The 27,653-nt window shown below is 36.5% G+C and overlaps 1 protein-coding gene across 3 annotated transcripts in view; it reads right to left on the reverse strand.

Moving 5' to 3' along the window:
• ZPBP (zona pellucida binding protein) overlaps window positions 1–27,653 on the reverse strand; it is a 117,033-nt gene that overhangs the window by 23,056 nt on the left and 66,324 nt on the right. For all 3 annotated transcript variants that reach the window (XR_011489326.1, XM_070471924.1, XM_070471916.1), the window contains one exon: window positions 14,689–14,866. Coding sequence is in view for 2 of the 3 variants with exons in the window: in XM_070471924.1 (XP_070328025.1) it covers window positions 14,689–14,866 (178 nt within the window). In the remaining variant the exon portion in view is untranslated. The remainder of the gene's footprint in view (window positions 1–14,688; window positions 14,867–27,653) is intronic.

Below are 27,653 nucleotides of genomic sequence, written 5' to 3' on the forward strand. Positions count from 1 at the left end.
AAAAATATCAAATTCTGGTAATAGATATATCTGAGCAGAAGCAAGGACAATAGATTGTTGAGGCCTTCATAGGAAGCTTCACCTGTGTTCTAGTTAAATCACTTTAGCGTGGCCTTGCTAAAACTCATAGTTCTAAGTGTTCATTTTTTATTTTTAGGATTGTTTTCATACCCATTCTTCTCACATAGGAATAAAGACAGTTTCCCTACTTTATTTACAGTTTTCATGCTCTTGATTTCTTTTTGTCAACCCATTAGTCTTCCTAGAATGTTCAGAAAAGTATTCACCAAAAGTGGTGAGAGTTGGCATTCCTTTTCTCTTCCAGTTGTCAGGGCCCACATGCTTTCTCAACTAGGTGTGATACTAGTTGGAAGCTTTTCAGAGAAGCCATTAATTGGCTGATGAGGGAAATATCAGTCAGTTTAATACACATTTAATTGGAATCTCAGAAGGAGAAAAAGTTGCTAATAGGAAAATTATTTGAATAAATAAAATTTTCCAAATTTGAAGATCACTTAGTCCACAAATCCAAGAAACTCAACAACAAACTACTAACAAAGAATCATGAAAAAAAACAACACCAAAATGCATCATATTTATATTCTTCAAAAGCATAATAAAAAGAAAATCTTAAGAATTCTCAAAAAAAAAAAACACACACCTATTGTATAGAGGAACAAAATGAGGATGATACAGATTTCCAACTGGAACAATTCAAGTGAGAAGAAAGGGTCAACATTTAAATATATTCTATATCCAGTAAACAAAACTGTTCAAAAATGAAAACAAAAAAATATGACTACTCAGCAGTAGCAAACTCACACCAGAAGAAATGTTAAATAAAATCCTTCAGGCCATAGGAAGAGAACTGTGCATGGAACTGAGTCTATACCAAGAATGAAGACTAACGGATAGGATAATTAGATGGGTAAATACTGCAGAATATTCTTAAAGAAATGGCAATACCAGACCACCTTACCTGCCTCCTGAGAAACCTGTGTGCAGGCCAAGAAGCAACAGATAGAACTGGACATGGAACAAGAGACTAGTTCAAAATTGGAAAATGAGTATGTCAAGGCTGTATACTGTTAACCTGCTTATTTAACTTATATGTAGAATATATCATAAGAAATGCTGGGCTGGATGACTTACAAACTGGAATCAAGACTGCTAGGAGAAATATCAACAACCTCAGATATGTAGATGATACCACTTTAATGGCAGAAAACTAACAGGAACTAAAGAGCCTCTTGGTGAAGGTGAAAGAGGAGACTAAATAAGCTGACTTAAAATTCAATATTCACAATATGAAGATCATAGCATCTGATCCCATCACTTCAGGGCAAATAGATGAGGAGAAAGTGGCAACAGTGTCAGATTTCATATTCCTGGGCTCCAAGATCACTTCAGAGGGTGACTGCAGCCACAAAATTAAAAGACATTTGCTCTTTGGAAGAAAAATCTAAACAGCGTATTAAAAATCAGAGACATCACTTTACCGACAAATGTCCATATATGTCAAAGCTATGGTTTTTCCAGCAGTCATGTATGGATGTGAGAGTTGGGCCATAAAGAAGGCTGAGTGCTGAACAACTGATGTTTTTGAACCGTGGTGTTGGAGAAGACTGCTGAGAGTCCCTTGGACAGAAAGGAGATCAAACCAGTCGATTCTAAAGGAAATCAACCCTGAATACTCACTGGAAGGTCTGATGCTGAAACTGAAACTCCAATACTTTGGCCACCTTCCGGTCGACTGATTGGAAAAGACCCTGATGCTGGGAAAGATTGAGGGCAAGCAGAGAAGGGGGTGACAGAGGATGAGATGGTTGGATGGTATCACTGACTCAACGGACATGAATTTGAGCAAACTTAGGGAGATAGTGAAGAACAGGGAAGCCTGGTGTGCTGCAGTTCATGGGGTCACAAAGAGTGAGACATGACTTAGTGACTGAACAACAAATACATGTAACTTTTTCTTATTATTTATATCCCCATAAAAGATTTAATAAACAGAACAACATAGTGTGGGGTTTGTGACACAGGTAAGCTAAACTGGATGGATGTCAATAATAAGGAGGGAAGAAATGGAAGTATATTTATAAGATGTTTATAAAGATTTTATATGAAGTGGTAATATAATAAATACAGACTGTGATAAATTAACGACATACACTATAAATCTAAAATAACCATTACAATAAAAACACACAGAGTTGTAACAGGTCAACAAGGCAGATATGTAGAAGAACAAACACTTCAACTGATTTAATCGAATGCAGAAAAATAGAAAAAAAGGAACAAAAAATAGGTTGGGGAAACAGAAAATTGTGAGATACATTTGAACTTGACAATAAGAGTAGCTATAGTAAATTGGGTTTAAAGATCCCAATGAAAAGACATATATTGACAGACTGGATTTGGAAACCAAGATTAAATTACATGTTACCTAAGTAAGTACATCTTAACATAAAGACATAAGTTTAAAGTAAGGGTCTAGTAAAAGATACAGCATTTGTACTGATCAATTTTATGTGTCAACCTGGCTAGGTGATTGATACTCACTAGTTATTCAATCAAACACTAATCCAGGCATTGCTGTAAAGAGATTTTGTAGATAAGATGATCAGTTTACAATCAGTTGACTTTAAGTAAATGAGATAATCTGGTGGGACTGATTAAATTAGTCAAAGGGCTAACAACAGAACTATAACTCCCCTAAAGAAGGAGAAATTCTGCCTGTGGACTGCAGCTTCAGACTGTGGCCAACAGTTTTTTGCCTGCCCTTCCTGAAAGCCTGTCCTATAAATTTTGGAATTGTCTTACTAGTTGTCATAATCATATCAAACTATTTCTTGTAATAAATCTCTCAATATATATCTCCTATAGATTGTTTTCTCTAGTGGAACTATGACTGATAATTCATGGTAACACCAATAAAAAGAACTCTGCAGTTGGTAGTATTAATATTAGACAAAACAGAAGTCAAAGGAAAGATTATTACAGGGAATAAAAACTACCTCACAATGATAAGGGCATGAATATAACCAGAAAACACGCTTCAATTAGAAAGTCCACCTCTGTGTGACCCTGTGGACTCTAGCCCACCAGGACTGTGGGAGTGGGCTGCCACACCCTTTTTCAGGGGACCTTCCCAACCCAGGGACCAGACTCGCGTCTCTTACGGCTCCTGCACTGGCAGGCAGGTTCTTTACTACTAGCGCCATCTGGAAGGCCCACAGAGTATTCACATACCACACATTCTCTTTAACAACTGAATTACATTAGATTTCAATAAAAGAACATTTCCATAACAGCTGGTAATTAAACACAGTTTTAATAATCAATTGCTTGAAGAAGCAATCAGAAGAGAAATGAGCATTTTGAATTAAATGGAAATGAAAATAAAACATGACAAAATGTGTGAAGTGCCACTAAAGCTAGGGACAAATGTACACCTTAAAGGCCACAAATTATCAGAATGTTATCCCTTACACAATAACCTAATTGGCAACCCACTCCAGTATTCTTGCCATGGAAAATCCCATGGATGGAGGAGCCTGATAGGCTACAGTCCACGAGATGGCAAAGAGTCGGACACAACTGAGCGACTTCACTTTCAATTAATCATATGTATTAAAGAAACTGAATTTTTAGTAAAACAAAACACACTTCTCAAAAAAGAAGACAAAATAGAAGGTATCCTCTGTCTTTGCCTTGATGCTTATAGTAAAATGCATGAGGATCAAGCGAAATTGATGGGTCACTGCTAAGCAAAAAGGAAGAAGCAAAGTCTTGAAGACAAAGTATAGAAGAATATTGAAAACAGCAAGATTAGTCAGGTATATGAGACCCTATATAAGACTATTAGCTAATTTCTCTCTCCTGAGGCCAGTAGTAAGTAGGAAGATACATTTAAAATGCTGGGGGCGGGGGGAAGCATCAACTGAGAATTATATATCTGGCAACAATGTCCTTTAAAAATTAGGGAGACATAAAGCCATTCCAAGATAAAGAAAAGATGAAGAGATCCATTACCACTAGATCTGTCCTACAAGAAATATTAAAAAGAGTCCTTTCAAAGTAGAAATTAAAGGATGCTAGACAGTAACTCCAAGTCAGGTGAAAAATAAAGATCTCTAGTAAAGGTAAAAACACACAGTGGGTATAAATGCCAGAATTATGGTAATTTGGGCTTGTAACCACTATTTTTATTTTCTGTAAAATTTAAAAAACAAACGCATAAGAACAATTATCAATTATGTTATTGGGCACACAATATTAAAGATAAAATATATTGTGGTTGTTTAGTCACTAAGTCACATCTGATTCTTTGCAACCCCATGATCTGTAGCCCAACAGACACCACTGTCCATGGGATTCCCCAGGCAAGAATACAGAATGGGTTGCTATCTCCTTCTCCAGGAGATCTTCCCGACCCAGGGATCAAACCCACATCTCCTGAAATGGCAGGCAGATTCTTTACTGTTGAGACACCAGGGAAGCCCCTAAAGATATAATCTAGAACATCAGTAAGTTAAGGGGAATGCAGAGCTGTAAATAGGGAGAGTGTTTATACTTGAATGAAGCTAAGTTGATATCAGTTATAATTAGATTATTATAATAACATGCTATATTTCATCTCCAATGGAGCCACAGAAAAAAAGAACTTTACAAAGGAAATGAGAAGGGAATAAAAAAGTGTCACTATAAGAAATCAAATAAACATAAAAGAAGTCAGGAATGGAAGAAATGGGGAACAAAAATGTATGAGAAAGACAGAGAACAAACAGCAAAATGACAGCAGCCCTTTCGTAAGCAGCGACTTTAACATCGATGGAGTCACCTCTCCGGTCAAAAAGAGACACGGCAAAAAGATCAAGGGGAAAAAGGGAATGTTTCATCCAATGCTAACTATAAGAGACTCATTCAGTTCTTCAGCACAAAAAGGCTGAAAGTGAGAGAACAGAAAAATATCTTACATAGAAAAAACACTTTACCTACAAAGATTAACCAAAAGAAAGCTAGGTGACTATACTAGTACCAGAAAAAATAGACTTTCAGACAAAAATTATTATAAGATACAAAGAATATTATATATTAATGATGGAAAATTCAGTTTATCAAGAATAAATAACAATTATAAACATATATGTACTTTGCACCCAACAACAAAGCTCCAAAATATATAAAGCAAACATTGAAAGAACTGGAAGGAAACAGAGTTTTATATAATATTACTGACTTCAATAACCCATTTTTAAAAATAACAACCATACAGAAACTCAATAAGGAAACAGAGAACTTGAACAACACTATAAATCCATTAGACCTAAGAGACATATATAGAGGCCTCAATCAGAATAGCTAAATATACATTTTTATCAAGTGAACATGAAACATTCTTCAGGATAGATCGTATGTTAGGTCCCTAAAAAGTCTCAATAAACTCCAAAAGATTGAAATTATACAAAGTGCCTTTTCTGATTACAACAGAATAAAGCTGGAAATCAGTACATTAAGGAACACAGGAAAATACACAAATATTTGGAAATCAAATAATACTGTTAAACAATTAATGAATCAATTGATAAACACAAGGAAAATGGGTACTTTGAGAAAAATGAAAATGGCAATATAATAAACTTATGAGATGCAGCAAAAGAAGTGCTGTGAGTTATTTATAACTTTAAATACTTAGATCCAAAAAGAAAGATCTCAAATTAATAAACTGACTTTGCTCAAAGTGAAAGCGGAAGTCTCTCAGTCATGTCTGACCCTTTGCAACTCCATGGACTGATTTCCAGGCCAGAATACTGGAGTGGGTAGCCTTTCCCCTCTCCAGGGGATCTTCCCAACCCAGGGATCAAACCCAGGTCTCCCTCATTGCAGGCAGATTCTGAGCCATCAGGGAATCCTGACTTTGCTTAAGGAAATAGGAAAAGTGAAACAGACAGAGCACAAAGCCAACAGAATGATGAAAATAATAAAGATTGAAACTGAGGCAAAAAAAAATACATATATGTATATATATATATATGAAAGTATATTAACAAAAACACAAACCTAATTCTTTGGAAAAAACTGATAAAATTAATCACTTTAGCTAGACTATGAATAAAAGAGAAAAGACTTAAGACACTAAAACAACAATCTGAGTGAAAGTTGGGATATTACTACTGATTTTATACAAAAAGAAATATAATTACACTATGAATAACTGAACACCAATAATTAGACAACTGAAATGAAATGGACACATTTCTAACAACACATAATCTACCAAAATGACACATAAAGAAATAGAAAATCTGAATAAACCTGTAACTAGTAAGACATTAAATTAGCAATCAAAAACCTCCTCATAAAGGAAAGCCCAGGGCCAGAAAGCTTCACTGGTGAATTCTATTAAAATTTAAAGAGGTAACATAACTCCTTTTTCAAACTCATCCAAAAATGCAGAGGAGACACTTTCTAACTCACTCCATACCTCGCTCCTGATACCAAAGCCACATAAGAAACCACAAGAAAATTAAGCCAATATCCTTTATGAATGCTGACAAAAATCCTCAACATAATACACCAAATTTAGCAACATATTTAGAAGACTGTATGTTGTGACCAAGTGGGTTTTATTCCCAGAATTCAAGGAAGATTCAACACAAAAACTTGATCAATTATATATACCACACTAACAGGATGAATGAGGGAAAAAAATGCTCATCTCAATTTATACAAAACATTTTGCCTTTGTCAATACTCTTGACATTGATAACAATAATCAACTATGTATGGAAGAAAACTCTCTTAAAAGTCATATATGAAAAACTAACAACTAATATCATATTCAATAATTAAAGATTGAAAGCGTTTTCTCTTAAGAACAATATGAATGGCCACATTTGCCACTTATACTCAACATACTGGAAGTTTTTGACAGGGTAATTTGGTAATAAGAATAAATGAATATAATTTTTTAAAAAAAGAATAAATGAATATAATTTTAAAAGAAGAATAAAAGTATTTCTGTTCATAGATGTTATGATCTTACATGCATAAAAAACTCAACTTAAAAAAAAACCTATTAAATCCAATAAACAAATTCACCAAAACTGTACCATATGAAACCAATATGCTAAAATAGATGCATTTCTAGAAATCAGTAATGAATAATCCAGCATGGGAGTCAAGAAAATAACTCACTTAGAATAACAAAGAACAAAATTGTTAGGAACAAATTCAACCTTCTTGGTTGAATTTGTAGCTTTCACACACTGAAAACTACAAAACACTGCTGAAGGAGTGTTTTGAAACAGGAGACATAAATTTAAAAAGATATCCTGTGCTCATGGATTGCAGGACTTAAATATTAAGATAAAAATACTACCTAAAGCAATCTACATATGCAAAGCAATTCCTATCAAAATCACAATTTGAGTGTGTGGTTTTTTCTTTTCAGAAATAGTAAAACTCATCCTAAAATCCACAAGGAACTCTAGGATTCATGAATAGCAAAACAATCTTGAAAAAGAAAGATTTAGATCAATCACACTTCTTGATTTCAGAATTTATTACAAAGCTATAGTAATCAAAACTGTGTGCTATTAGCATAAACACAGATATACAGACCAATGGATCAAAACAGAGGTCCCAGAAACAAACGCTCACATACACGGTCAACTGATGTTCAACATGGAAGCTAAGACCATTCCATGCGTAAAGCATAATCTTTTCAACAACTGGTGCTGGAAAGCTGAATATCCACATGCAAAAGAATAAAGCTGGACTTTTACACTGTATACAAAAATAAACTCCCAAAGACCCCACCACCAAATAGCACCACACTGGGGGTTAGGTTTCAGCAATATGAATTTGAGGGGATATAAATATTGTTTATAGCAATAATTTTGGTGAAAAGTATAGAGGAATTCTTTGAACTATTTTTCTAACTTTTCTGAAGTCTAACATTATATCAAAATAAAGTTTAAAACAGTTACCTAGATATAAATCTAAGTATTTCTAAGACATCTATAAGAACAATTATAATTGAAATACATTTAAACAAAAACTTAAATGGATATATTTTAATGAAGATGCACAAGCATATGCACCCACACACTCACACACACATGATGCTCATGAGTTGGAAGACTCAATATTGGTAGGATGACAGTTCTACCAAAGAGACTGACAGATTCAATGAAGAGGCAATCAAAATCCAACAGCTGTTTTTATAGAACTTGACAAGATGATTTCAAAAGTCTGACTGGAGAGGCAATGGACCTCATAGTACATAGTGAAAGTTGCTCAGTTGTGTACGACTCTTTGCGACCCCATGGACTATGGAATTCTCCAGGCCAGAATACTGTGGGCAGACTTTCCCTTCTCCAGGGGATCCTCCCAACCCAAGGATCAAACCCAGGTCTCCCACGTTGCAGGCAGATTCTTTACCAGTGAGCGACCAGGGAAGCCCAAAAATACTGGAGTGGGTAGCCTATCCCTTCACCAGGGGATCTTCCCAACCCAGGAATCAAACTGGGGTCTCCTGCACTGCAGGTGGATTCTTTACCAACTGAGCTATCGGGGAAGCCCTCATAGTACATAAAGACATGGTTTATCAGAGATTTGAGACTCATAAAAAGTTGTAACTAACTGTTGTGACTAACACATTAGTGGAACAAGAAAGTATTCAGAAACATATCTACCTATAGAGACACAAATATGTAGTACTGGGTAAAGGATGATGCTATTGAAGGTTTTAAAGTAATGAGGTGATTACATTTGGAATTTACAAGTATAATCAGAAGCAATGTGGTATAGGGACTGAAAAGGAGAAGAAGTCAAGGGGCCCCAGTTAGGAAAAGACTATGATCATTCCAGGCAGAAAACAATGAAATCCAAATTACCGTGGGAGTGAAATCAAGCAGGTAAATTTGGGTGAAACTTCTAAATAAGAAATTAACTGGAGAAGAGTGGTGAGGGAGAGCGAAGAGAAGGAAAACTTGGAAAGTGCAAAGGACTGCTGTCCAGTTAACAAGTCCTGAGTGGCAGACCTCCCAGATAAAGGTACCAGTCTAAGCAGATGCAGCAGGGTGAGAGACATGGTCCTTACTTCAAAGGGCTATACAATTTTGCTTTTGGAAAATTTTTTTGAAAAGTCACTCAGAATCTATTAAAAGACATACCAAAATGTCTGTAGTTACATATACATTATAACACTGCAATACATTATAACATTGTAATGCACTGTTACACACATATTATAAGAGAGATTAAGATAGGGTGAACATGCTAAACACACCAAAAAATGTAAAATATCAAAATGTCCATTATTTAAGATTAACACTCATTTTTCTATAAATTTATACAAAGAAGTAACTAAAAAAATATAAGCTGGTTAAGTAAAAGTATAAACATTTAATACAATAATAAAAAAGGAAATAATCTAATTTCCAACATAAACAAAATGTTTAAATGTAATTCCTATGATTAGTTATTTTTAATAAGTAAAAGTAATATGCAGAGAGTAGAGTAACATGAAATTGTATTTATAACTTAATGATTAACAGAAAAAAGTCACAATAATTTCATTATTTCTGCTGAACCATTTATTGATATAGCTGTGTTAAAATTATAAATTTCTGAAGACAAAGATCAGGCAATACCATACACAAATAATAAATTTTAATTATTACAGAAAGGAAACACTTGTGAATGTTTTTCTTTAGCATGCCATTAGCGTTTTAACAATGGTGCTCAAGCTTTCAGGGAAAATTTTAAAATTTTACCTTTTTATTATGAACTCTCACACACAAAATAAGATATAATTGTACAACATAATGAATGTTTGCACAGAAGACCTGTCTAGAAACAATTAAGAAACATAAAATAGGAGCCTGCCACCTCTCAACACTGCTCCTGGGTCCCACTCCACTCATTTCCCGTCCCCATCACAAGTCAGCTCTAGTCTTCTGTGTCGTGGTGGTAATTTCCATCAACTGCACTGTAGTCTTAGCTCTCAGCATTCATAAATAAATCTCTATAAAACAGAGTTCAGCTATGCCAAACTGTATGGATTCCACTGTGGTTAATTAGGTTCTTTTCCATCAGTTATGTTTATAAAACTTATCCACACTGATGTAATTCCCATTCACTCATTATAGCCATTCCTATATAACACTCCCATTATATGAATATATCACTCTTTTATTTGTACATTTTAACATGAATGGACATTTGGGTTGTCTCTAGTTTGGAACTATGAAAAAATATGCTGTCAGGAAATTTTCCTGAGAGTCAAATGCTAGATCATAGAGTATGTGCATTATCACGTTTACAATAATGCCAAACTGCTTCCCCAGGGACATCCATTCAGGCAGTGTACTCTAAGACTCCACAGCTTTTTGAACATATAGTATATTAAGACTGTTTACTTTTTGCCCATCTGATAATTGTGTAGTAGGATCTCATTTAGTTTTTAATTTACATTTCCCTGGTTACAAAAAGGTTGAACATATTTTCATGGATCCATTGACCATCTGGAATTACTCTCTTGTGAATTACTTGTTCAAACCTCTTTCCATTTTTTCAAAATTGTCTTGTCTTTTTCAAAAATGTTTTCTATGGGTTTTTTATATGACCTAGTCTTTTGCTGGTTATATTCATTACAAATAAATTTCCCACTCTGTGGATTATCTTCTCTTTGGAATATCTTTCGATAAACATTAAGTACTTTATTTTTATGCAGACAAAATTAACAATCTTTTTTTAATAAAAATCAGTGATTTTTGTGTTTTTTTTTTTTTATCTTTTTCTGATGCTGAAGATGTGATGATATTTCCTTGTTATATTCTAAAATGTTTACAGTTCTTGATCTATTTATGTTTGTAATATATCTGTGAGTTATTTTTTAGCTGAGTCCAATCTTAATTTTTTTCTATATTGCTTTATATGCCAGTATTACCTGACAATTTTCATGTATTTCAGACCTATGTTAAGTCTTCACAAATTCAGAAATACTGTATTGTCACCTCTTCTTATTAGACCCATCCTTTCATCACTATGTAAAGCCTCCTTGTGCAACTAATAAGACTTCTTGCCTTAAAGTTTGCTTTGCTGACATCAGCTTTTTTCGTTATTATTTTTCTTGGTGCTTGGATATAAAATTAAAATAACAGTTCAAAGTTACATGTCTGAACAGAATAAATTTTTAGAGTCTAAAATATTTTATTAAAAACAACTATATCTCCTAAATAATTCACTTTCACTGTGAAAGCAGACTTTATTAATAAAATTACCCAACGCTTAACCTGTAAGCTAATTACTTCTAACTACTGAGACAGACATTTGTCACCATGATAATCTTGCCAAAGCTTCCTAGGGCTCCCCAAAGCTCTGGGTGTGCGACAGCAAGCCTCATTTATAAGGAAAGTGACAGGAAACAGTATGCTGCATGAAGTATCAGAGCTCCGCGTGCCCACCCACTGTAGCCAGTGAGAACCCGCCTCCTGCTTCCGCAGGGGAAGGCGGCCTATTGAGGGGCTGCTTCACTAGCACCAGCGTTCAGTGGGCTCGAACTTCCGTGTGCATCAACTCACCTAGACACTTACAGATGTGGCTGACTGGCTCCTGTACCTTGGACATATTTTTGAGAAGATCTTCAGGTAACTTTAAGATATTGCCATAGTTTAAAGAAGAGGAAAAAGGAGGAGTGGGATATTATGTCCAAAAATGCTATTTGATGAGGTTAAATAGGAATAAAATAAAGAGGAAAATAAGATATACAGAGTCTTATAGAAATAATAGAAACCACAGAAATTACACAGTAAAACCTATTTTAGAATCTGGATTGTAAAAAAATTCTATCAGAAACAGTATAATATTCCAGCTGGACTTTGGTTGTAGTATTTTTATGATATAATTTATGAAACTGTGAGATATCTATAATTCACAAATTAGAACTTCTTCATTATTCACGTGAAAATGATAGACAAAATGATGCATATAATAAGCAAGGCTAAATGTGAAGTTTCAGCTTTTTAGAAAAAATCAATTTAAATGATTTAAATTTAGTAAAAATCAATTTAAAATGCTAAGTTAACTAGAAATGATAAAATAGTAGAGGTAAAAAAGTTAAGTTTCCAGGCTTATAAGCAAACAATCTTTATCTGTGGTCTAGATGTGAAAATTAAATGAGTAAAGGAAGATATCCAAAAACATCTCTGTTTACTTACCGACTGCTGAGAAAGTAAAGAAACTCACATAATAGATCTGCTTATCTCAATCTGTGCTGAACATAGAGTGTCTTCATTTTGGAAGTAAGTTATTTTACACAGTACCTCATTCATTTTATGTGCTTCTATCTAGTATTTCCTTTTTTTTTTCTCTATCTAGTATTTCATTTCACACTTGAATGGATTTTAAGTTCATTGAATATGTTAATTTTGTCTTGTATATACTGTATTTTATGTTGTTGTTGTTTAGTCATTAAGTTGGGTCTTACTCTTTTGTGACCCCACGGACGCAGGCTCTTCTGCCCATGGGATTTCCCAGGCAAGAATACTAGAGTAAACTGCCATTTTTTCTCCAGGGAATCTTCCCAATCCAATGGTCAAACCCGAATCTCGTGCATTCCATGTGGATTCTTCACCACTGAGCCACCAGGGAAGTCCATTGCATTTTACAGTCTTTTAATTTGCAGAACAAAGTGTGTTTCTGAGTAGCATGTGCTCTTTAAAATTTTTAGAATGATAGCCTCATATGATATAGACAAAAATAACTGTATGTGATGAGGACTTGAAGGTAACACTGTACTTAATGAGTTCTGTGCAAAAAAGGGAGCTCAATCTTGCTTAAGTAGTCTAACAGAGATGATGATAACACAAAAGTAATCTAAATTAAAATATTTATCATTGAATGACACAAATTGAAATATAACAAATCATTAGTTGGTAAGTATACTGAGCAATGATAATGATGCCATAAAATTCAAGAAATAAATGCCATTCCTCTCCTCTATTCAGAGATACGGCTCATACTGCCACATTAAATTCGAATTCTCCCACTTTGCTCTCAAAGCCTGCCATGCCCTTCGGATACTAATCCTCTAGCCCCAGTCAAGTGAAATCCCCCCAGAAATCTGAAGCTCAATCTTGCCCTTGCTTGGGTGGTACCTGCTAAGCCTGTATCTTCAGAGTCCTACCTCAAGTGTCAAATCATTCAGAAAGCCTTTTTGCCAATTACATTAATCCTTTAGGATCCATTCTATCTCTAATTTGGCTTGCTTTACATAACCTCCTTTCTGCTCTTTTCCCTGTGGTGTGGTGGTCTCTTGTTCACTAATTGTTTCCTGGCTATATCTCCTGTATTGCTAAGCTCTGTGGGCCCAGACACACATGTGGGAGAGCATCAGAGCCAGGAAGTATTTTAGAGCTCTACACATATTTTATCTATATTTCCCATGGTGTCTGTTGTCAAGAATAAGAGAGGTGCTTAATGAACCTAATCAAACCTATAACACATAATAACTTGAATGTTATAATTACATGGTAAAATGAGAATACCTGAAAATTATACTATCTGAACTTTTATAAATGCAAAACAATTAATGATGAAATTATTATTATCACAATAATAATTATGATGAAACCTATTATTTCACACGAAAGAGCTACATTTATTTCAAATTCTTGGAATTAATGATATACAACTCTTTAAATGTTTTCGCTTGTCTTAAAAGACTTTATTGATGGATAATGTAAATGCATTTAATAGACAGCTAAAACTACCAGGTTTTGTTTTCACTGTTTGGCATTCCTAGGCTTTTCTTCATCATTTTCTGGGCTCTAGTGACGTATGTAAGCACAGATTCATAAAACAGTCACTAGGTTGGTACTTGTAAGTGTGTTATTTGTTAAATTTGTATTTCCTAAGACAAATTTTCAGTACATTTTGTCAAAATTCATATCCCTAAACAAAAACAAAATTATGAAAAAATAGAGCAAAATCTAACCAAGTTAAGTAAAGCAAAGTAAAAATAATATTTAGAGCTCTATCAAATGAACGGCTTTTTAATCTAACATAAGACAACCGAAGAGAAGGGGAAAAAACAGAGACTTGGAAAATGGTACTAATTTAGTGGTATTTTTATTAGAAAGTCTTTGAGGATTAATTGGCTCAATCAACAACTGAAAATAGAAATTCAAAGACCTTGGCATCCATATCCTCATGCCAACAGCCTCTCCAGATGCTTCAGTAAGAGAACACAACGGAGCAAAGCCAGACAGCAGCCCAGACCCTTCAGTGGGAGGATCAAGGCCAGCAGGAAGACTGGGAGGAAAGCAACTCTTACACTCACTTTTTTAAAGTAAAAAGGTACCTAACCTAGGCTATATGAATGTAAACTCCTCAAAAACTGGTTCTAAAATAAATATAGTTTGGCTGCTAAGTAACTCTAGGTGTATCATAACTAGCATTTGTTTTTCCTCCCAGACAACTGCCTGACGCCCCAACCCCTCTTTAATGTTAAAACAAGGCCAGAATTAAGCCAGACATTTTCTTTTAAATCTTCAGGCTGAGTCTTTTCAAACACACTACTTCAAACCTAAATGACAGTAAATATAAGTAAGAGACATTCAGTTAGGCATAATGAAGGTAAGAGAATAAATCATAAAATCAGATTTCATTACATACCACAGCACTCAGGACATCGTGGGTGTTTCAGGATATTCATTCCATACCCTGGAAAGCAGCGATTAATCCAAACCATTTGGAGGGTACCTTCAATATAGTATATCTCAGGCAATGGCTCTGCACGTCTGCCCAAAACTTCCACTTGTTGATTAAAAAACCGCTCTATGAGATTTTTAGCCTGAGACAGAAATGCAGTATGAAAAATTATTTTTGCATAAATGTAAATTTTAGAATAAGGATTCATATGTTTTTAGAAACAGGAAAAATTCTCAAGGTCCTTATTTTTTCTGAATTCAAAGGTTATAAATAGCACCTATAAAACTGAAACGATTTCAACTAAAAACCTCAAATATTTCTAAATACAACACAGAGAAAATATCTCAATATATAGCCAAACTTTTTGGTCTCTTTGGTTTTGAATAATATGTGAAAGTGTTACAGTCACTAAGTCATGTCTGACTCTTTGCGCCCCCACAGACTGTAGCCTGCAAGGCTCTTCTGTCCAAGGAATTCTCAAGGGAAGAATACTGAAGTGGGGAGAATTCCCTTCTTCAGGAAATCTTCCTGATCCAGGGATCAAACTCGGGTCTCCTGCACTGTAGCTTATTTATGGCATAAGAGCAAAAATAAGACAGTTCTTTGAAATGAAATGTACTTTCAGAAATGTACTCTAACAATTAAATGTTCTTAAAAAAATGTACTTTAAGAATCTTTAAGAAGCATATGCTGAGGTATCTGCTCTACTCTTTCGTTAAAGAAAAATTAGGTTTAAAAACAAGAGGGAATACAGCCCATGTCAAAACTTCTAGCTCTGTTTCAAAAATCAAATTTACAAAATAATTAAGGCGCAATTCTGACCTATAATTAACTACCTTTTTACTTATAATAATTATTCTGTCTTGACTCCTAAAAGTAAGGAGAGGCTTATACTTTTCAGTGACTAGTAAGCTTTACCTGGTGAAGCATGAGGTATGGTCCTGAGTTAACACCCTCTGTAAGTCAGTTAGTTCGGCTCAGTTCTTCTATGCTAACATACACCTCCAAGTTCTTCTACACTAACATGCACAGTAAGAAGCAGGGATGAAGGAACTCATGTTGATCTATAACCACTAACGGTGTATCTCAACCTACTGACTTCCTCAGATATCTTACAATTTATATCCCTGCCATGAAAATCTCTACAAGTGATTGTAAAAATGTTTTTCAGTATACTATATTCAATCAGTCTATTACTAAATTACTACATTTTTACAGTCTACATGGTTTTCTTGTATTTCTAATAAATTCTGTCAAATTTGCTGCTACTTATTTTTAGTTAAGGAAGTGCTTACAAATTAATTAGCTACAAGTCTGGTATGTAATTAACTATATTTAAATAGTGAGTGAAAGTTGCTCAGTCGTATCCAACTCTTTGCAGCCCCATACTATACAGGTCCATGGAATTCTCCAGGCCGTAACAGTGGAGCTGGGGGAAGCCGTTCCCTTCCCAACCCAGGGATCGAGCCCAGGTCTTCCTCACTGAAGGCAGATTCACTACCAGCTGAGCCACCAGGGAAGCCCAGGAATACTGGAGTGGGGAGCTTGTCCCTTCTCCAGCGGATCTTTCTGACCCAGGAGCCGAACTGGGCTCTCCTGCATTGCAGGTGGATTCTTCACCAGCTGAGCTAACAGGTGCAAGTGAAAGTGTTAGTCGCTCAGTCCTGTCCAACTCTTTGCGAGACCATGGATTGTAGCCTGACAGGCTGCTCCATCCAGGGGATTTCCCAGGCAAGAATACTGGAGTGGGTTGCCATTTCCTTCTCCAGGGGATCTCCCAGACCCAGGGATCAAACCCAGGTCTCCTGCATTGCAAGCAGACTCTTTACCATCTGATCTACCAGGAAGCACAAGACTACAGATAAAATTTTCAGGAGACACACTCATAACCACTTAGCTTCCTAACATTCTATGCAGAAAACAACAACAATGAAACTAGATCTGGAAAACTGGGCTTGATGATCAAAAACAATTATGCAAATCAGATTTATGTTTCTTGTTTTCCTTCTAAAAAGCAGAATGAGGATAAATATCTGATTTGGTAGAAATGGAAAGAAACTAAATTACTTGAATCATTGACTCAATTTTTTAAATAATGAGTATGTTGATGGTTGACAAGGGTCAACTGTACCTAATAAAGGGTGAAATTGGGGAATTCTCTCAGTTGGGTAAGAATGAAAGATTTTAAAGCAAAAATTTCTGGACCAATTTGGATGATATAAGAACAAGCCATGATTATAGAAATTCTTCATAGTTTAATCACCTAATTTAAGATATGAAGAATTAATACTGTGGAGCAAAAAAAAAAAATGAATTAATACTACAGAACAAACATCATAATGCCTAGCCTAAGCTACTATTCCCTTCACCCCCTACCTTCAAACTTTACAGAATGATTAAACATATGTGGAAGGAATATGTTCTATAGTTATTGCTATTGATTACAGGACTAGAACAAGAAATCATTAAATACATATGTGTATATATATAGTAAAATATATAAAGTTCTGCATGGGGAAGTTGAACAGCTTCATTTGAGTACCATAATCTGTTCCTATGATCATGCCAAGTTAGGTACTAAATAAGGTGACTACGAAGGCTTTTAATATTTGCACTACATTAGTCCAGCAAGCCCAGAAAGCAATAACTACTTAAAATTATGGAGCTCCTAGGACAGGCAAAAAATACATTATACAGGATGAGATTTAGACTGGAGCTCCAATAACCATGAGGGGATAATTCATTTTGTTCCAGCTATTACAAACAATACACTTCTAAGACAGAATCTCTTGGAAAACTCTGGTTAACACCTATATTTGGGAATCTCTTTGGAAAATGACTAGAGGCATCAAATAGGACTGGAATTAAGAAGCAAAACTAAACAAAAAGCAAAAGAAAAGGAGACAGAGGCTTAAGGTATCTTGAATGAAATGGAAGAACTGGGAATTTGCACAGAAAAAACTGGTGACCCTGGTGCTTAGTGAGCACATGAGAGGCAGGGTGTCCAGACCTTACAGGAGGATGTTCCAAAGTCCCTATCTTACAGGAGAATGTCCCTCTTAACTGTTGAAGAAGATTAAATGAAAACACAAAGTCATCCCCCTCATGGTAGGAACACCAACACAAATGATGTATACACACTCAGATCAGGAAGGAAAGTATAAGGTTATACAACAGTTGGAATTCCTTGGAAGGTGGAATCCACTCCTAAGAAGCATAACCAATCCTAGAACTTTACAATAAAGAAAAATTTAACTTTGCAATGGAGAGTCTACATGAGTCCCGAAGCAACAGGCAAAAGGATCAACTCTTCACTCAGAGTTGGTCACTGAAGCGGTAGTTGTTCCACAGGAAACAAAACCTGCACTGGAACACTAGATTCTTTAGAAGAAAGATTAAAGATAATTTATAATTCAGGTTTTAAACTTATTAGAGATTTAACTGTCACATTAAGGTTTTTATAGTAGTATATTTCTAACTGATAAAAGCACACAAGATGGAAATAGAGGACAGAAATGACACTTAAAAATACAGAAAAAGATTTCCCATTTGCAACCATATGATGTACCAGATATTCTGGAAAATCCTCCTGCTAAAAATCACCTAACTGAATATAACAGAGCAAAGATCTTGTGTAGCTATGTTTCAACAAGAAAGAAATAAAAAGCAAAAGGAAGACAAGGATAAAAAGATGCTAAAAATGAACATTACAAACCAAATATTAGCTACTACTAATGGTGTGGCTCACAATAAACTGTGGAAAATTCTGAAAGAAATGGGAATACCAGACCACCTGACCTGCCTCTTGAGAAACCTGTATGCAGGTCAGGAAGCAACAGTTAGAACTGGACATGGAACAACAGACTGGTTCCAAAAAGGAAAAGGAGTACATCAAGGCTGTATATTGTCACCCTGCTTAAACTTATATGCAGAGTACAGCATGAGAAATGCTGGGCTGGATGAAGCACAAGCTGGAATCAAGATTGCTGGGAGAAATATCAATAACCTCAGATATGCAGATGATAGAGCCCTTATGGCAGAAAGTGAAGAAGAACTAAAGAGCCTGTTAATGAAAGTGAAAGAGGAGAGTGAAAAAGTTGGCTTAAAGCTCAACATTCAGAAAACTAAGATCATAGCATCCGGTCCCATCACTTCATGGCAAATAGATGGAGAAACAGTGGACACAGTGGCTGACTTTATTTTTCTGGGCTCCAAAATCACTGCAGATGGTGATTGCAGCCATGAAATTAAAAGACGCTTACTCCTTGGAAGGAAAGTTATGAACAACCTAGACAGCATATTAAAAAGCAGAGACATTACTTTGTCAACAAAGGTCTGTCTAGTCAAGGCTATGGTTTTTCCAGTGGTCATGTATGGATATGAGAGTTGGACTATAAAGAAAGCCGAGCGCCGAAGAATTGATGCTTTTGAACTGTGGTGTTGGAGAAGACTCTTGAGAGTCCCTTGGACTGCAAGGAGATCCAACCAGTCCATCCTAAAGGAGATCAGTCCCGGGTATTCATTGGTAGGACTGATGTTGAAGCTGAAACTTCAATACTTTGGCCACCTGATGGGAAGAGCCGACTCATTAGAAAAGACCCTGATACTGGGTGGGACTGGGGGCAGGAGGAGCAGGGGACGACAGAGGATGAGATGGTTGGATGGCATCTCCGACTCAATGGACATGGGTTTGGGTGGACTCCGGGAGTTGGTGATGGACAGGGAGGCCTGGCGTGCTGTGGTTAATGGGGTCGCAAAGAGTCGGACACGACTGAGCCACTGAACTGAACTGAATGGTTTGTAGTAGTAGCTAAACTAGTGGTTTAGCTGCTACTAACTACTCAATGATTTGCTTTCAAATTGGGTGTGGGATTTTGTTGTATTTTCTATGGGATACAAAATCTCCAAGTCAGAAATTAACATAAAAGTTGGCTTTGCCTGATAACAGTCAAAAGCAAATATAATAACTTTACAGAAAAACACACACAACTTAAGTCAAAGGGGCTATATCTACTGATAAAGGACTGACAAATACTACTTATCAGCCAGAATTATGAAGTAGAGGATGAAATTAGAAACTACAGAAGAGGAAACAAACTGCCACATGAGACCATCAAAAATTCATACAAGGGAACTTCAGCTACCTAAAATAGCAAAAAGTGATACCAAGCATCCTTAAAACACATAAAGATATAGAAGTGGTAATGAAAACTCAGTAAAGGAAATTTATATCATAATAAAAGAGAAAGTATATCTGAAAAACAACTTTACATTACAGTTAATAAAGGGAGAAAAAATAGATTGAAATTAAAAACTGTGGACAGACTGAACATCAGATTAGGTCAAGCTGCAGCAAGAATAATTAAGGACAATAAATACCTGAAGAAATTACACAGAATAAGGAACATATAAAACATATAAAAAAAATAAGAGTGATGGAGAAATCAACGAGATAATCTAAAACACACTAAATAGGAGCTGCAGAGAAGCAAATGGGGTAAAAGGTAATCTTCAAAGCTGTTCAGGCAGAAAAATTTTCCAGAATTGAGAAAGCAGTGAGTCTTCAGATATCAGTGGAGCAATAAATACAGGAGGAAGCAAAAATGACATGATAAGGAAAGAGAGACACAAGAGTAAATGGTAAGCAAAGAAATGGATAAAACTGTGGGTGAATCTAAACAGACACTGACATTTTGAAATAATCTTAATAATAAGTGAAAAAATTTTTAAAAAGAACTAAAATATTGTGGAACAAAAACTTGAGAGATGAAGGCAGGTCATGAGTTAAAGGTCTTTAACGTTCTTACACTTTTTTGGAAGGTACTATATACACTAAGTAACCTTTGGTTCTGCTATTAAGAATGTTAAAATTTGAAGCAAATCCACAAAAAAAGAATGAAAAAATATATAAGTTTAAAAAAAAAAACAAAAAATAAATGGGAGGAGCAAACCTTGAAGAGTAAAAAACCAGGTTAAATGATATGTAATGGAATAATAAAAACCCATCTACATAAAGCAGCACTATGATTTAAAAACAATAAAGCAAAAAAGGGCAATGCCAAAGAATGCTCAAACTAGCGTAGAACTGCTATATACAACTCATGTCACATGCTAGTAAGGTTATGCTCAAAATCCTACAAGCAAGCCTAGGCAGTACATGAACCGAGAACTTCAGATGTATAGTAGTAGTAGTGTTAGCCCCTCAGTCGTGACCAAATCTTTGTGAGCCCATGAACCACGTGATACCAAGCTCCTCTGTCCATGGGACTCTTAAAGCAAGAATACTGGAGTGAGTTGCCATTCCCTTCTCCAGGGGATATTCCCAACGAGGGATTGAGCCCAGGTCTCCTGCACTGCAGGCAGATTCTTTACCATATGAACTATAGGGAAGCCCAGACGTACAAATTGAGTTTAAAAAAGGCAGAGAAACAAGAGATCACATTGTCAAAATCAGCTAGATCACAGAAAAAGCAAGAGAATTCCAGGAAAACATCTACTTCTGCTTCATTAACTACACTAAATCTTTCAACTGTGTAGATCACAAGAAACTGTGGAAAATCTTAAAGAGACAGAAATACCAGACCACCTTAACTATCTGCTGAGAAATCTGTATAAGGGTCAAGAAACAAGTTAGAACTGCACATGGAACAATGGACTAGTTCAAAATTGGGAAAGGAGTAAGACAAAGCTATCTACTGCCACCCTGCATATTCAATTTTCATGCAGAATACATCATGTGAAGTGCCGGGCTAGATAATCACAAGCTTGAAACGACTGCCAGAGAAACATCAAAAACTTCAGATATGCAGGTGACACCACCCTAATGGCAGAAAGTGAAGAGGAACTAAAGAGGCTCTTGGTGAGGGTGGAAAAAAATAGTGAAAAAGCCAGCTTAAAACTCAACAATCAAAATACTAAGACAATGGTAACTCATCCCATCACTTCATAGCAAGTAAAAGGGGAAAGAGTGGAAGCAATGACAGATTTTACTTTCCTGGGCTCCAAAATCACTGTGGACAGCGACTGAAGCCATGAAATTAAAGACCCTTGCTCCTCAGAAGGAAAGCTATGACAAATCTAGACAGCATATTCAAAAGCAGAGACATCACTTTGCTGACAAAGGTCTGTAGAGTCAAAGCTATGGTTTTTCCAGTAGTCATGTAAGGATGTGAGAGCTGGACCATAAAGAAGACTAGGCACTGAAGAATGATGCTTCTGAACTGTGGTGTTGGAGAAAACTCTTGAGAGTCCCTTGGATGGCAAGGAGATCAAACCAGTCAATCCTTAAGGAAATCAACCCTGAATATTAATTGGAAGGACTGATGCTGAAGCTGAAGCTACAATACTTTGGCCACCTGAAACATAGAGTCAACTCATCAGAAAAGATCCTGATGCTAGGAAAGACTGAAGGCAAAAGGAGAAGAGGGAGGCGGAGGATGACATGGTCAGAGAGCATCATGGAGTCAATGGACATGAAGTTGAGCAAACTTTGGGAGACAGTGAAGGACAGGGAAGCCTGGAGTGCTGCAGTCCATAGGGTCACAAAGAGTTGGACATGACTTAACAACCGAACAAAAACAACAACACAAAGCAATGAACAAGACTATAAAATAGTAGCACTATTTAAAAAAGCAAATCATCAAAAGAAAAAAGAATAAAAAGAAAAGTTTACAACAGATATGACAAAAAGGAAAAACATGGAGAAATGGTGGATTTAAATCCAAATGGCTGATGATTTAAATGTAATTGGTCTAAATATTCTAACTGAGAGGCAGGGATTGTTAACAGTTAACAGTTCAGCAGCATAGCAGAACAGAAGGCTCATTTCCACTGCACAAAAACTCTGTTTTGACAATCATTCAGGGATGAAAATACTTTTTTAAGAAGTAGTGATTACAGCAGAAAGGCTCCAGCATCCCCATGGACAACAAAACCCAAGATCAGGCCTATTGAAAATTGCAGGAGAAACAGTTTTACTTTGACCACCTCATCCCTTCCCCAGGTCACCAAAACTCAGCTCCCGGAGAGATCCCTCTAACTCATAACTTCTCCCTCAGGGGAAAGAAAATGAAAAGTGAAAGTCTGATGGTCCCTGCCTTTGTGTCATTCCCCACAAGGACTGCTTCTGGATGAGAAGAAAAGGGGTGGAAACCCAAGGCACCTGGCCTGTATGCCCCCACAGACAGCACACAGATGTAAGCAGCCAGTACGGAATCCAGCAACTAGTTCAGCGCTACAAAATTTGGTAAAGGCACAAAACCCTGAGACTTTCCCTTCAGGAGAGGAGAAGAGAGATGGAGCTTGCACTCCTTGGCTCAGAATCTACATGCTACCCTGGAGAAAAGAAAAAAGTGACTCTCGAGCACTTGGCATGACTCAGCATGCAACAGGGAAGGAGCAAAGTCCAAGACATCCCTTTCAGGAAGGAAGGAGAGAAACAGAAAATTCACAAAAATCTTGACATTTCAGGCACTACTGTCCAGAAAAGGACTGGTTCGCACTTAGGACTCTCAGAACCTAATATGACTCAGTGAGATTGAGAGAAGAAACAATTCAAAATGTCCTCCACACCCCCAAGGAAAAAGCAAGAGCTGAGAAGAAAGGCTTGAGAGATGCCTAGAAGCTCTAGTCTGGTAAAGGCCATTATCCCTGGAAGCCAGGATACAAAGACTGGAAGAGAAAACTTTCTTTTAAACGCCCAGGCACCAATGCAAGGTTAGCAGGATCACAAGAATCAAGAAAACATGACACCATAGAAGAACTAAAAAAAGGTCAAATAACCAGCTACAAAGATATAAAAATCTATGAATTGCCTAAAAAGAATCCAAAATAATCTTAAAGAAACTTAGTAAACTACACTGAGAGACAAACATCAAAAAAACAATGTATACACACACTGATACATATGAAATCCAAGAAGTGGAAAACAGAAACACAAACCATAAAAAAGAAGTAAACAGAAATTCTAGCAAGAAAAATACAGTGACTGAACTTAAAAATTCAACAGAGAGAGTTTCAAAGGCAGACTCAAACAGAAAAAAAGAATCAGTGAATTAAAGGCAGATCATTTGAAATTACCCAGTCACAGAAACAAAAAGAAGAAAAGAGTAAAGAAATCCAATGAAACTTACTTGACATCATCACTAAATCAGTACATGCACTAGGGAGTTCCCTCAAGAAGAGGAAGCATTAGTAAGCTTATTTCAAAAAATAATGCCAAAGAAATCTGCAGAGGAAATGGACATTCAGATTTATAAACCTCAAATAAAAGCAAATATGTTGTCCTAAAGAAAACTACACCAAGTAATACTGTTATTAATATATTAACATGAAAGAAGCTAGAGAAAAGAAATTCATCAAATAAAGGGGACATCCTCCTCCTCAAATGATAATATCAGAGGATTTCTTGGCACAGACTTTTTAGGTTGGGAGAGTATATGGTGATACATTCAAACTGCAGAAACAAACAAAGCTATGAACCAAAAATACTGACTGTTTTGTTGCTGTTCAGTCGCTAAGTCATGGCCCTTTCTTCGCAACTCTATGTACTTCACCAACTGCCCGAGTTTGCTCAACATCACGCTCACTGAGTCCATGATGCTGTCTACACATCTCATCTGCTGCTGTCCCTTTATCCTTCTGCCCTCTGTCTTTCCCAGCATCAGGGTCTTTTCCAGTGAGGCGGCTCTTGTAGCAGGGGGCCAAAGTAATGGAGCTTCAGCATCAGTCTTTTCAACAAATATTCAGGGTTGATTTCCTTTAGGATTGACTAGCTTGACATACTTTCAGTCCAAGGGACTCTCAGGAGTCTTCTCTGGTATCAAAATTTGAAAGTACCAATTCTTTGGCCCTTAGTCTTCTTTACAGTCTAACTCTAATGTCCATACATGACTACTGGAAAAAGAATAGCTTTGACTATATGGAACTTTATTAGCAAAGTGATGTCTCTGCTTTTTAAAATGCTGTCTAGGTTTGTCATAGCTTTTCTTCCAAGGAGCAAGGGTCTTTTAATATTATGGCTGCACCATCAGCAGTGATTTTGGAGCCCAAGAAAATAAAATCTGTCACTGTTTCCATTTTTTCCCCATCTATCTGCCATGAAGTAATGGGACTGGATGCCATGATTTTAGTTTTTTGAATGCTGAGTTTTAAGTCAGCTCTTTCACTCTCCTCTTTCACTTTCATCAAAAGGCTCTTCAGTCCTCTTCACTTTCTACCGTTAGAGTGCTACCATCTGCATGTCTGAGGCTGCTGAAATTTCTCCCAGCACTCTTTATTCCAGCTTGTGATCCATTCAGCCCAGCGTTCTGCATGATGTACTCTGCACAGAAGTTAAAGAAGCAGGGTGACAATATGTAGCCTTGACGTACTCCTTCCCTAACTTTGAACCAGTCTGCTGTTCCATGTGCAGTTCTAACTGTTGCTTCTTGACCCTCATATAGGTTTCTCAGGAGACATGTAAGGTGGTCTTGTATACCCATCTCTTTAAGCATTTTCCACAGTTTGCTGCGATCCACACAAAAGCTTTAATGTAGTCAATGAAGCAGAAGTAGATTCAGGAATTCCCTTGCTTTCTCTATGATCCAACAAATGTTGGCAATTTGATCTCTTGTTCCTCTTTCCCAAACCTAGCTTGTACTTCTGGAAGTTTCTGTTTCATGTACTGCTAAAGCCTGGCTTGAAGGATTTTGAGCATAACCTTACTAGCATGTGAAATGAGTGCAACTATTGGTAGTTTGAACACTCTTTGGCATTGTCCTTCTCTGGGATTGGAATGAAAACTGAACTTTTCCAGTCCTGTGGCCTCTGTTGAGTTTTACAAACTTGCTTGCATATTGAGCGCAGCACTTTCACAGCATCCTTTTTTAGGATTTGAAATAGTTCAGCCAGAATTCCATCACCTCCACTAGCTTTGTTGTAGTAATGCTTCCTAAGGCCTACTTGATTTCATACTCCAGGATGCCTGGCTTTTGGTGAGTGACCATATCATCATGGTTATCCAGGTCGTTAAGACCATTTTTGTATAGTTCTATGTATTCTTGCTACCTCTTTTTTTTTTAAAACAAGTGAAATTAGTTTATTTTAGGAACACATTTTATTTAATCCAGTATATCAACATATATTATAGCATGAAATCAATGAAAATTATTGATATAATTTGCATCTTTATTTTTACAGCAAATCTCTGAAATTGTATGTATATTTTATACATAAGAACATCTCAATTTCAACTGGATGTTTTTTCCCTTTGTAAAAAATTTATTTTTAACTGGAAGATAATTGCTTTACAGTGTTGCGTTGGTTTCCGCCAGAGGTCAACATGAGTCAGTCACAGGTATACATATGCCCACTCCCTGTTGAACCTGCTTCCTACATCCCACCCCATCCCGCCTCTCTAGGTTTTCACCAAGCCCCTGAATCATAAGGCAAACTCCCACTGGCCATCTATTTTACATACGGTGGGTGCATGTCTCCATGCTGCTCTCTCCATCTGTCCCATTCTCTCCTTCCCTCACCCCGACCCCATGCCCACAAGTTTGTTCTGTATATCTGCATCTCCACTGCTGCCCTGAAAGTAGGTTCATCAGTACTATCTTTCTAGATTCCACATATATGCATTAATACATGATACTTGTTTGTCTTTCTGACTTACTGCACTCTGTATAATAGGCTCTAGGTCCATCCACCTCATCAGCACTGACTCTAATGCATTCCTTTTTAAGACTGAGTAATAGTTGCTTATATATACATACCACAGCTTCTTTATCCAATCACCTGCTGATAGACATTTAGAATGTGTCCGTGTTCTAGCTATTGTAAATAGTACTGCAATGAACAGTGGGGTACATGTGTCTTTTTCAATTTTGGTTTTTTCAGGGTATATGCCCAGTACTGGGATTCTTGGGTCATGTGGTAATTTTTATTCCTAGCTTTTTAAGGACTCTCCATACTGTTTTCCATAGTGGTTGTATCAATTACATTTCCACCAACAACTGCCACCTCTGCTTAATCTCTTCTGCTTCTGTTAGGCACCTACCATTCCTGTCCCTGTCCCTTACTGTGTCCATCCTTGGCTGAAATGTTCCCTTGATATCTCCAATTTTCCTGAAGAGATCGTTAGTCTTTCCCATTCTATTTCTCTGCACTGTTCATGTAAGAAGGTCTTCTTATTTCTCTTTGCTCTTCTCTGGGACTGTGCCTTAAGCTGGGTGCATCTTTCCCTTTTACTTCTCTTCTTTCCTCAGCTATTTGTAAAGCCTCCACTTTACCTTCTTGAACTTCATTTTCTTTGGGATGGTTTTGATCATTGCCTCCTGTACGATATTACAAACTTCAGTCCATAGTTCTTCAGGCACTCTGTCTACCAGATCTAATCCCTTGAATCTATACATCACCTCCACTGTATAATCATAACGGATATGATTTAGGTCATACCTGAATGGCCTAGTGGGTTTCCCTACTTTCTTTAATTTAAGCCTGAATTTTTCAATAAGGAGCTCATGATCTGTCATGGTGAAGGAGCCTGCATAACTCAATGAAGCCATGAGCCAAACCACACAGAGCTGCCCATGATGCCAGTTCATAGTGAAGAGTTCTGACAAAATGTGTTCCTCTGGAGGAGAAAATGGCAAACCACTCCAGGATTCTTGCTGTGAGAACCCCATGAATAGTTTGAAAAGGCAAAAAGATATGACAGGTGAATATCCCAGGTTGGGAGTAGCCCCCTAATGTGCTACCTGAGAAGAGTTGGGGGCAATTACTAATAGCTCCAGAAATAATGAAGTGGCTGGACAAAGGCAGAAATGATGCTCAGTTGTGGATGTGCCTAGTGGTGACACAGAGTCCAATGCTGTATAATACTGCACAGGAACCTGAAATGTTAGGTCCATGAATCAAGGTAAATTGGACATGGTCAAACAGGAGATGGC

Source organism: Odocoileus virginianus, chromosome 1 (genome assembly GCF_023699985.2).
Source record: "Odocoileus virginianus isolate 20LAN1187 ecotype Illinois chromosome 1, Ovbor_1.2, whole genome shotgun sequence".
NCBI classification, from domain to species: domain Eukaryota; kingdom Metazoa; phylum Chordata; class Mammalia; order Artiodactyla; family Cervidae; genus Odocoileus; species Odocoileus virginianus.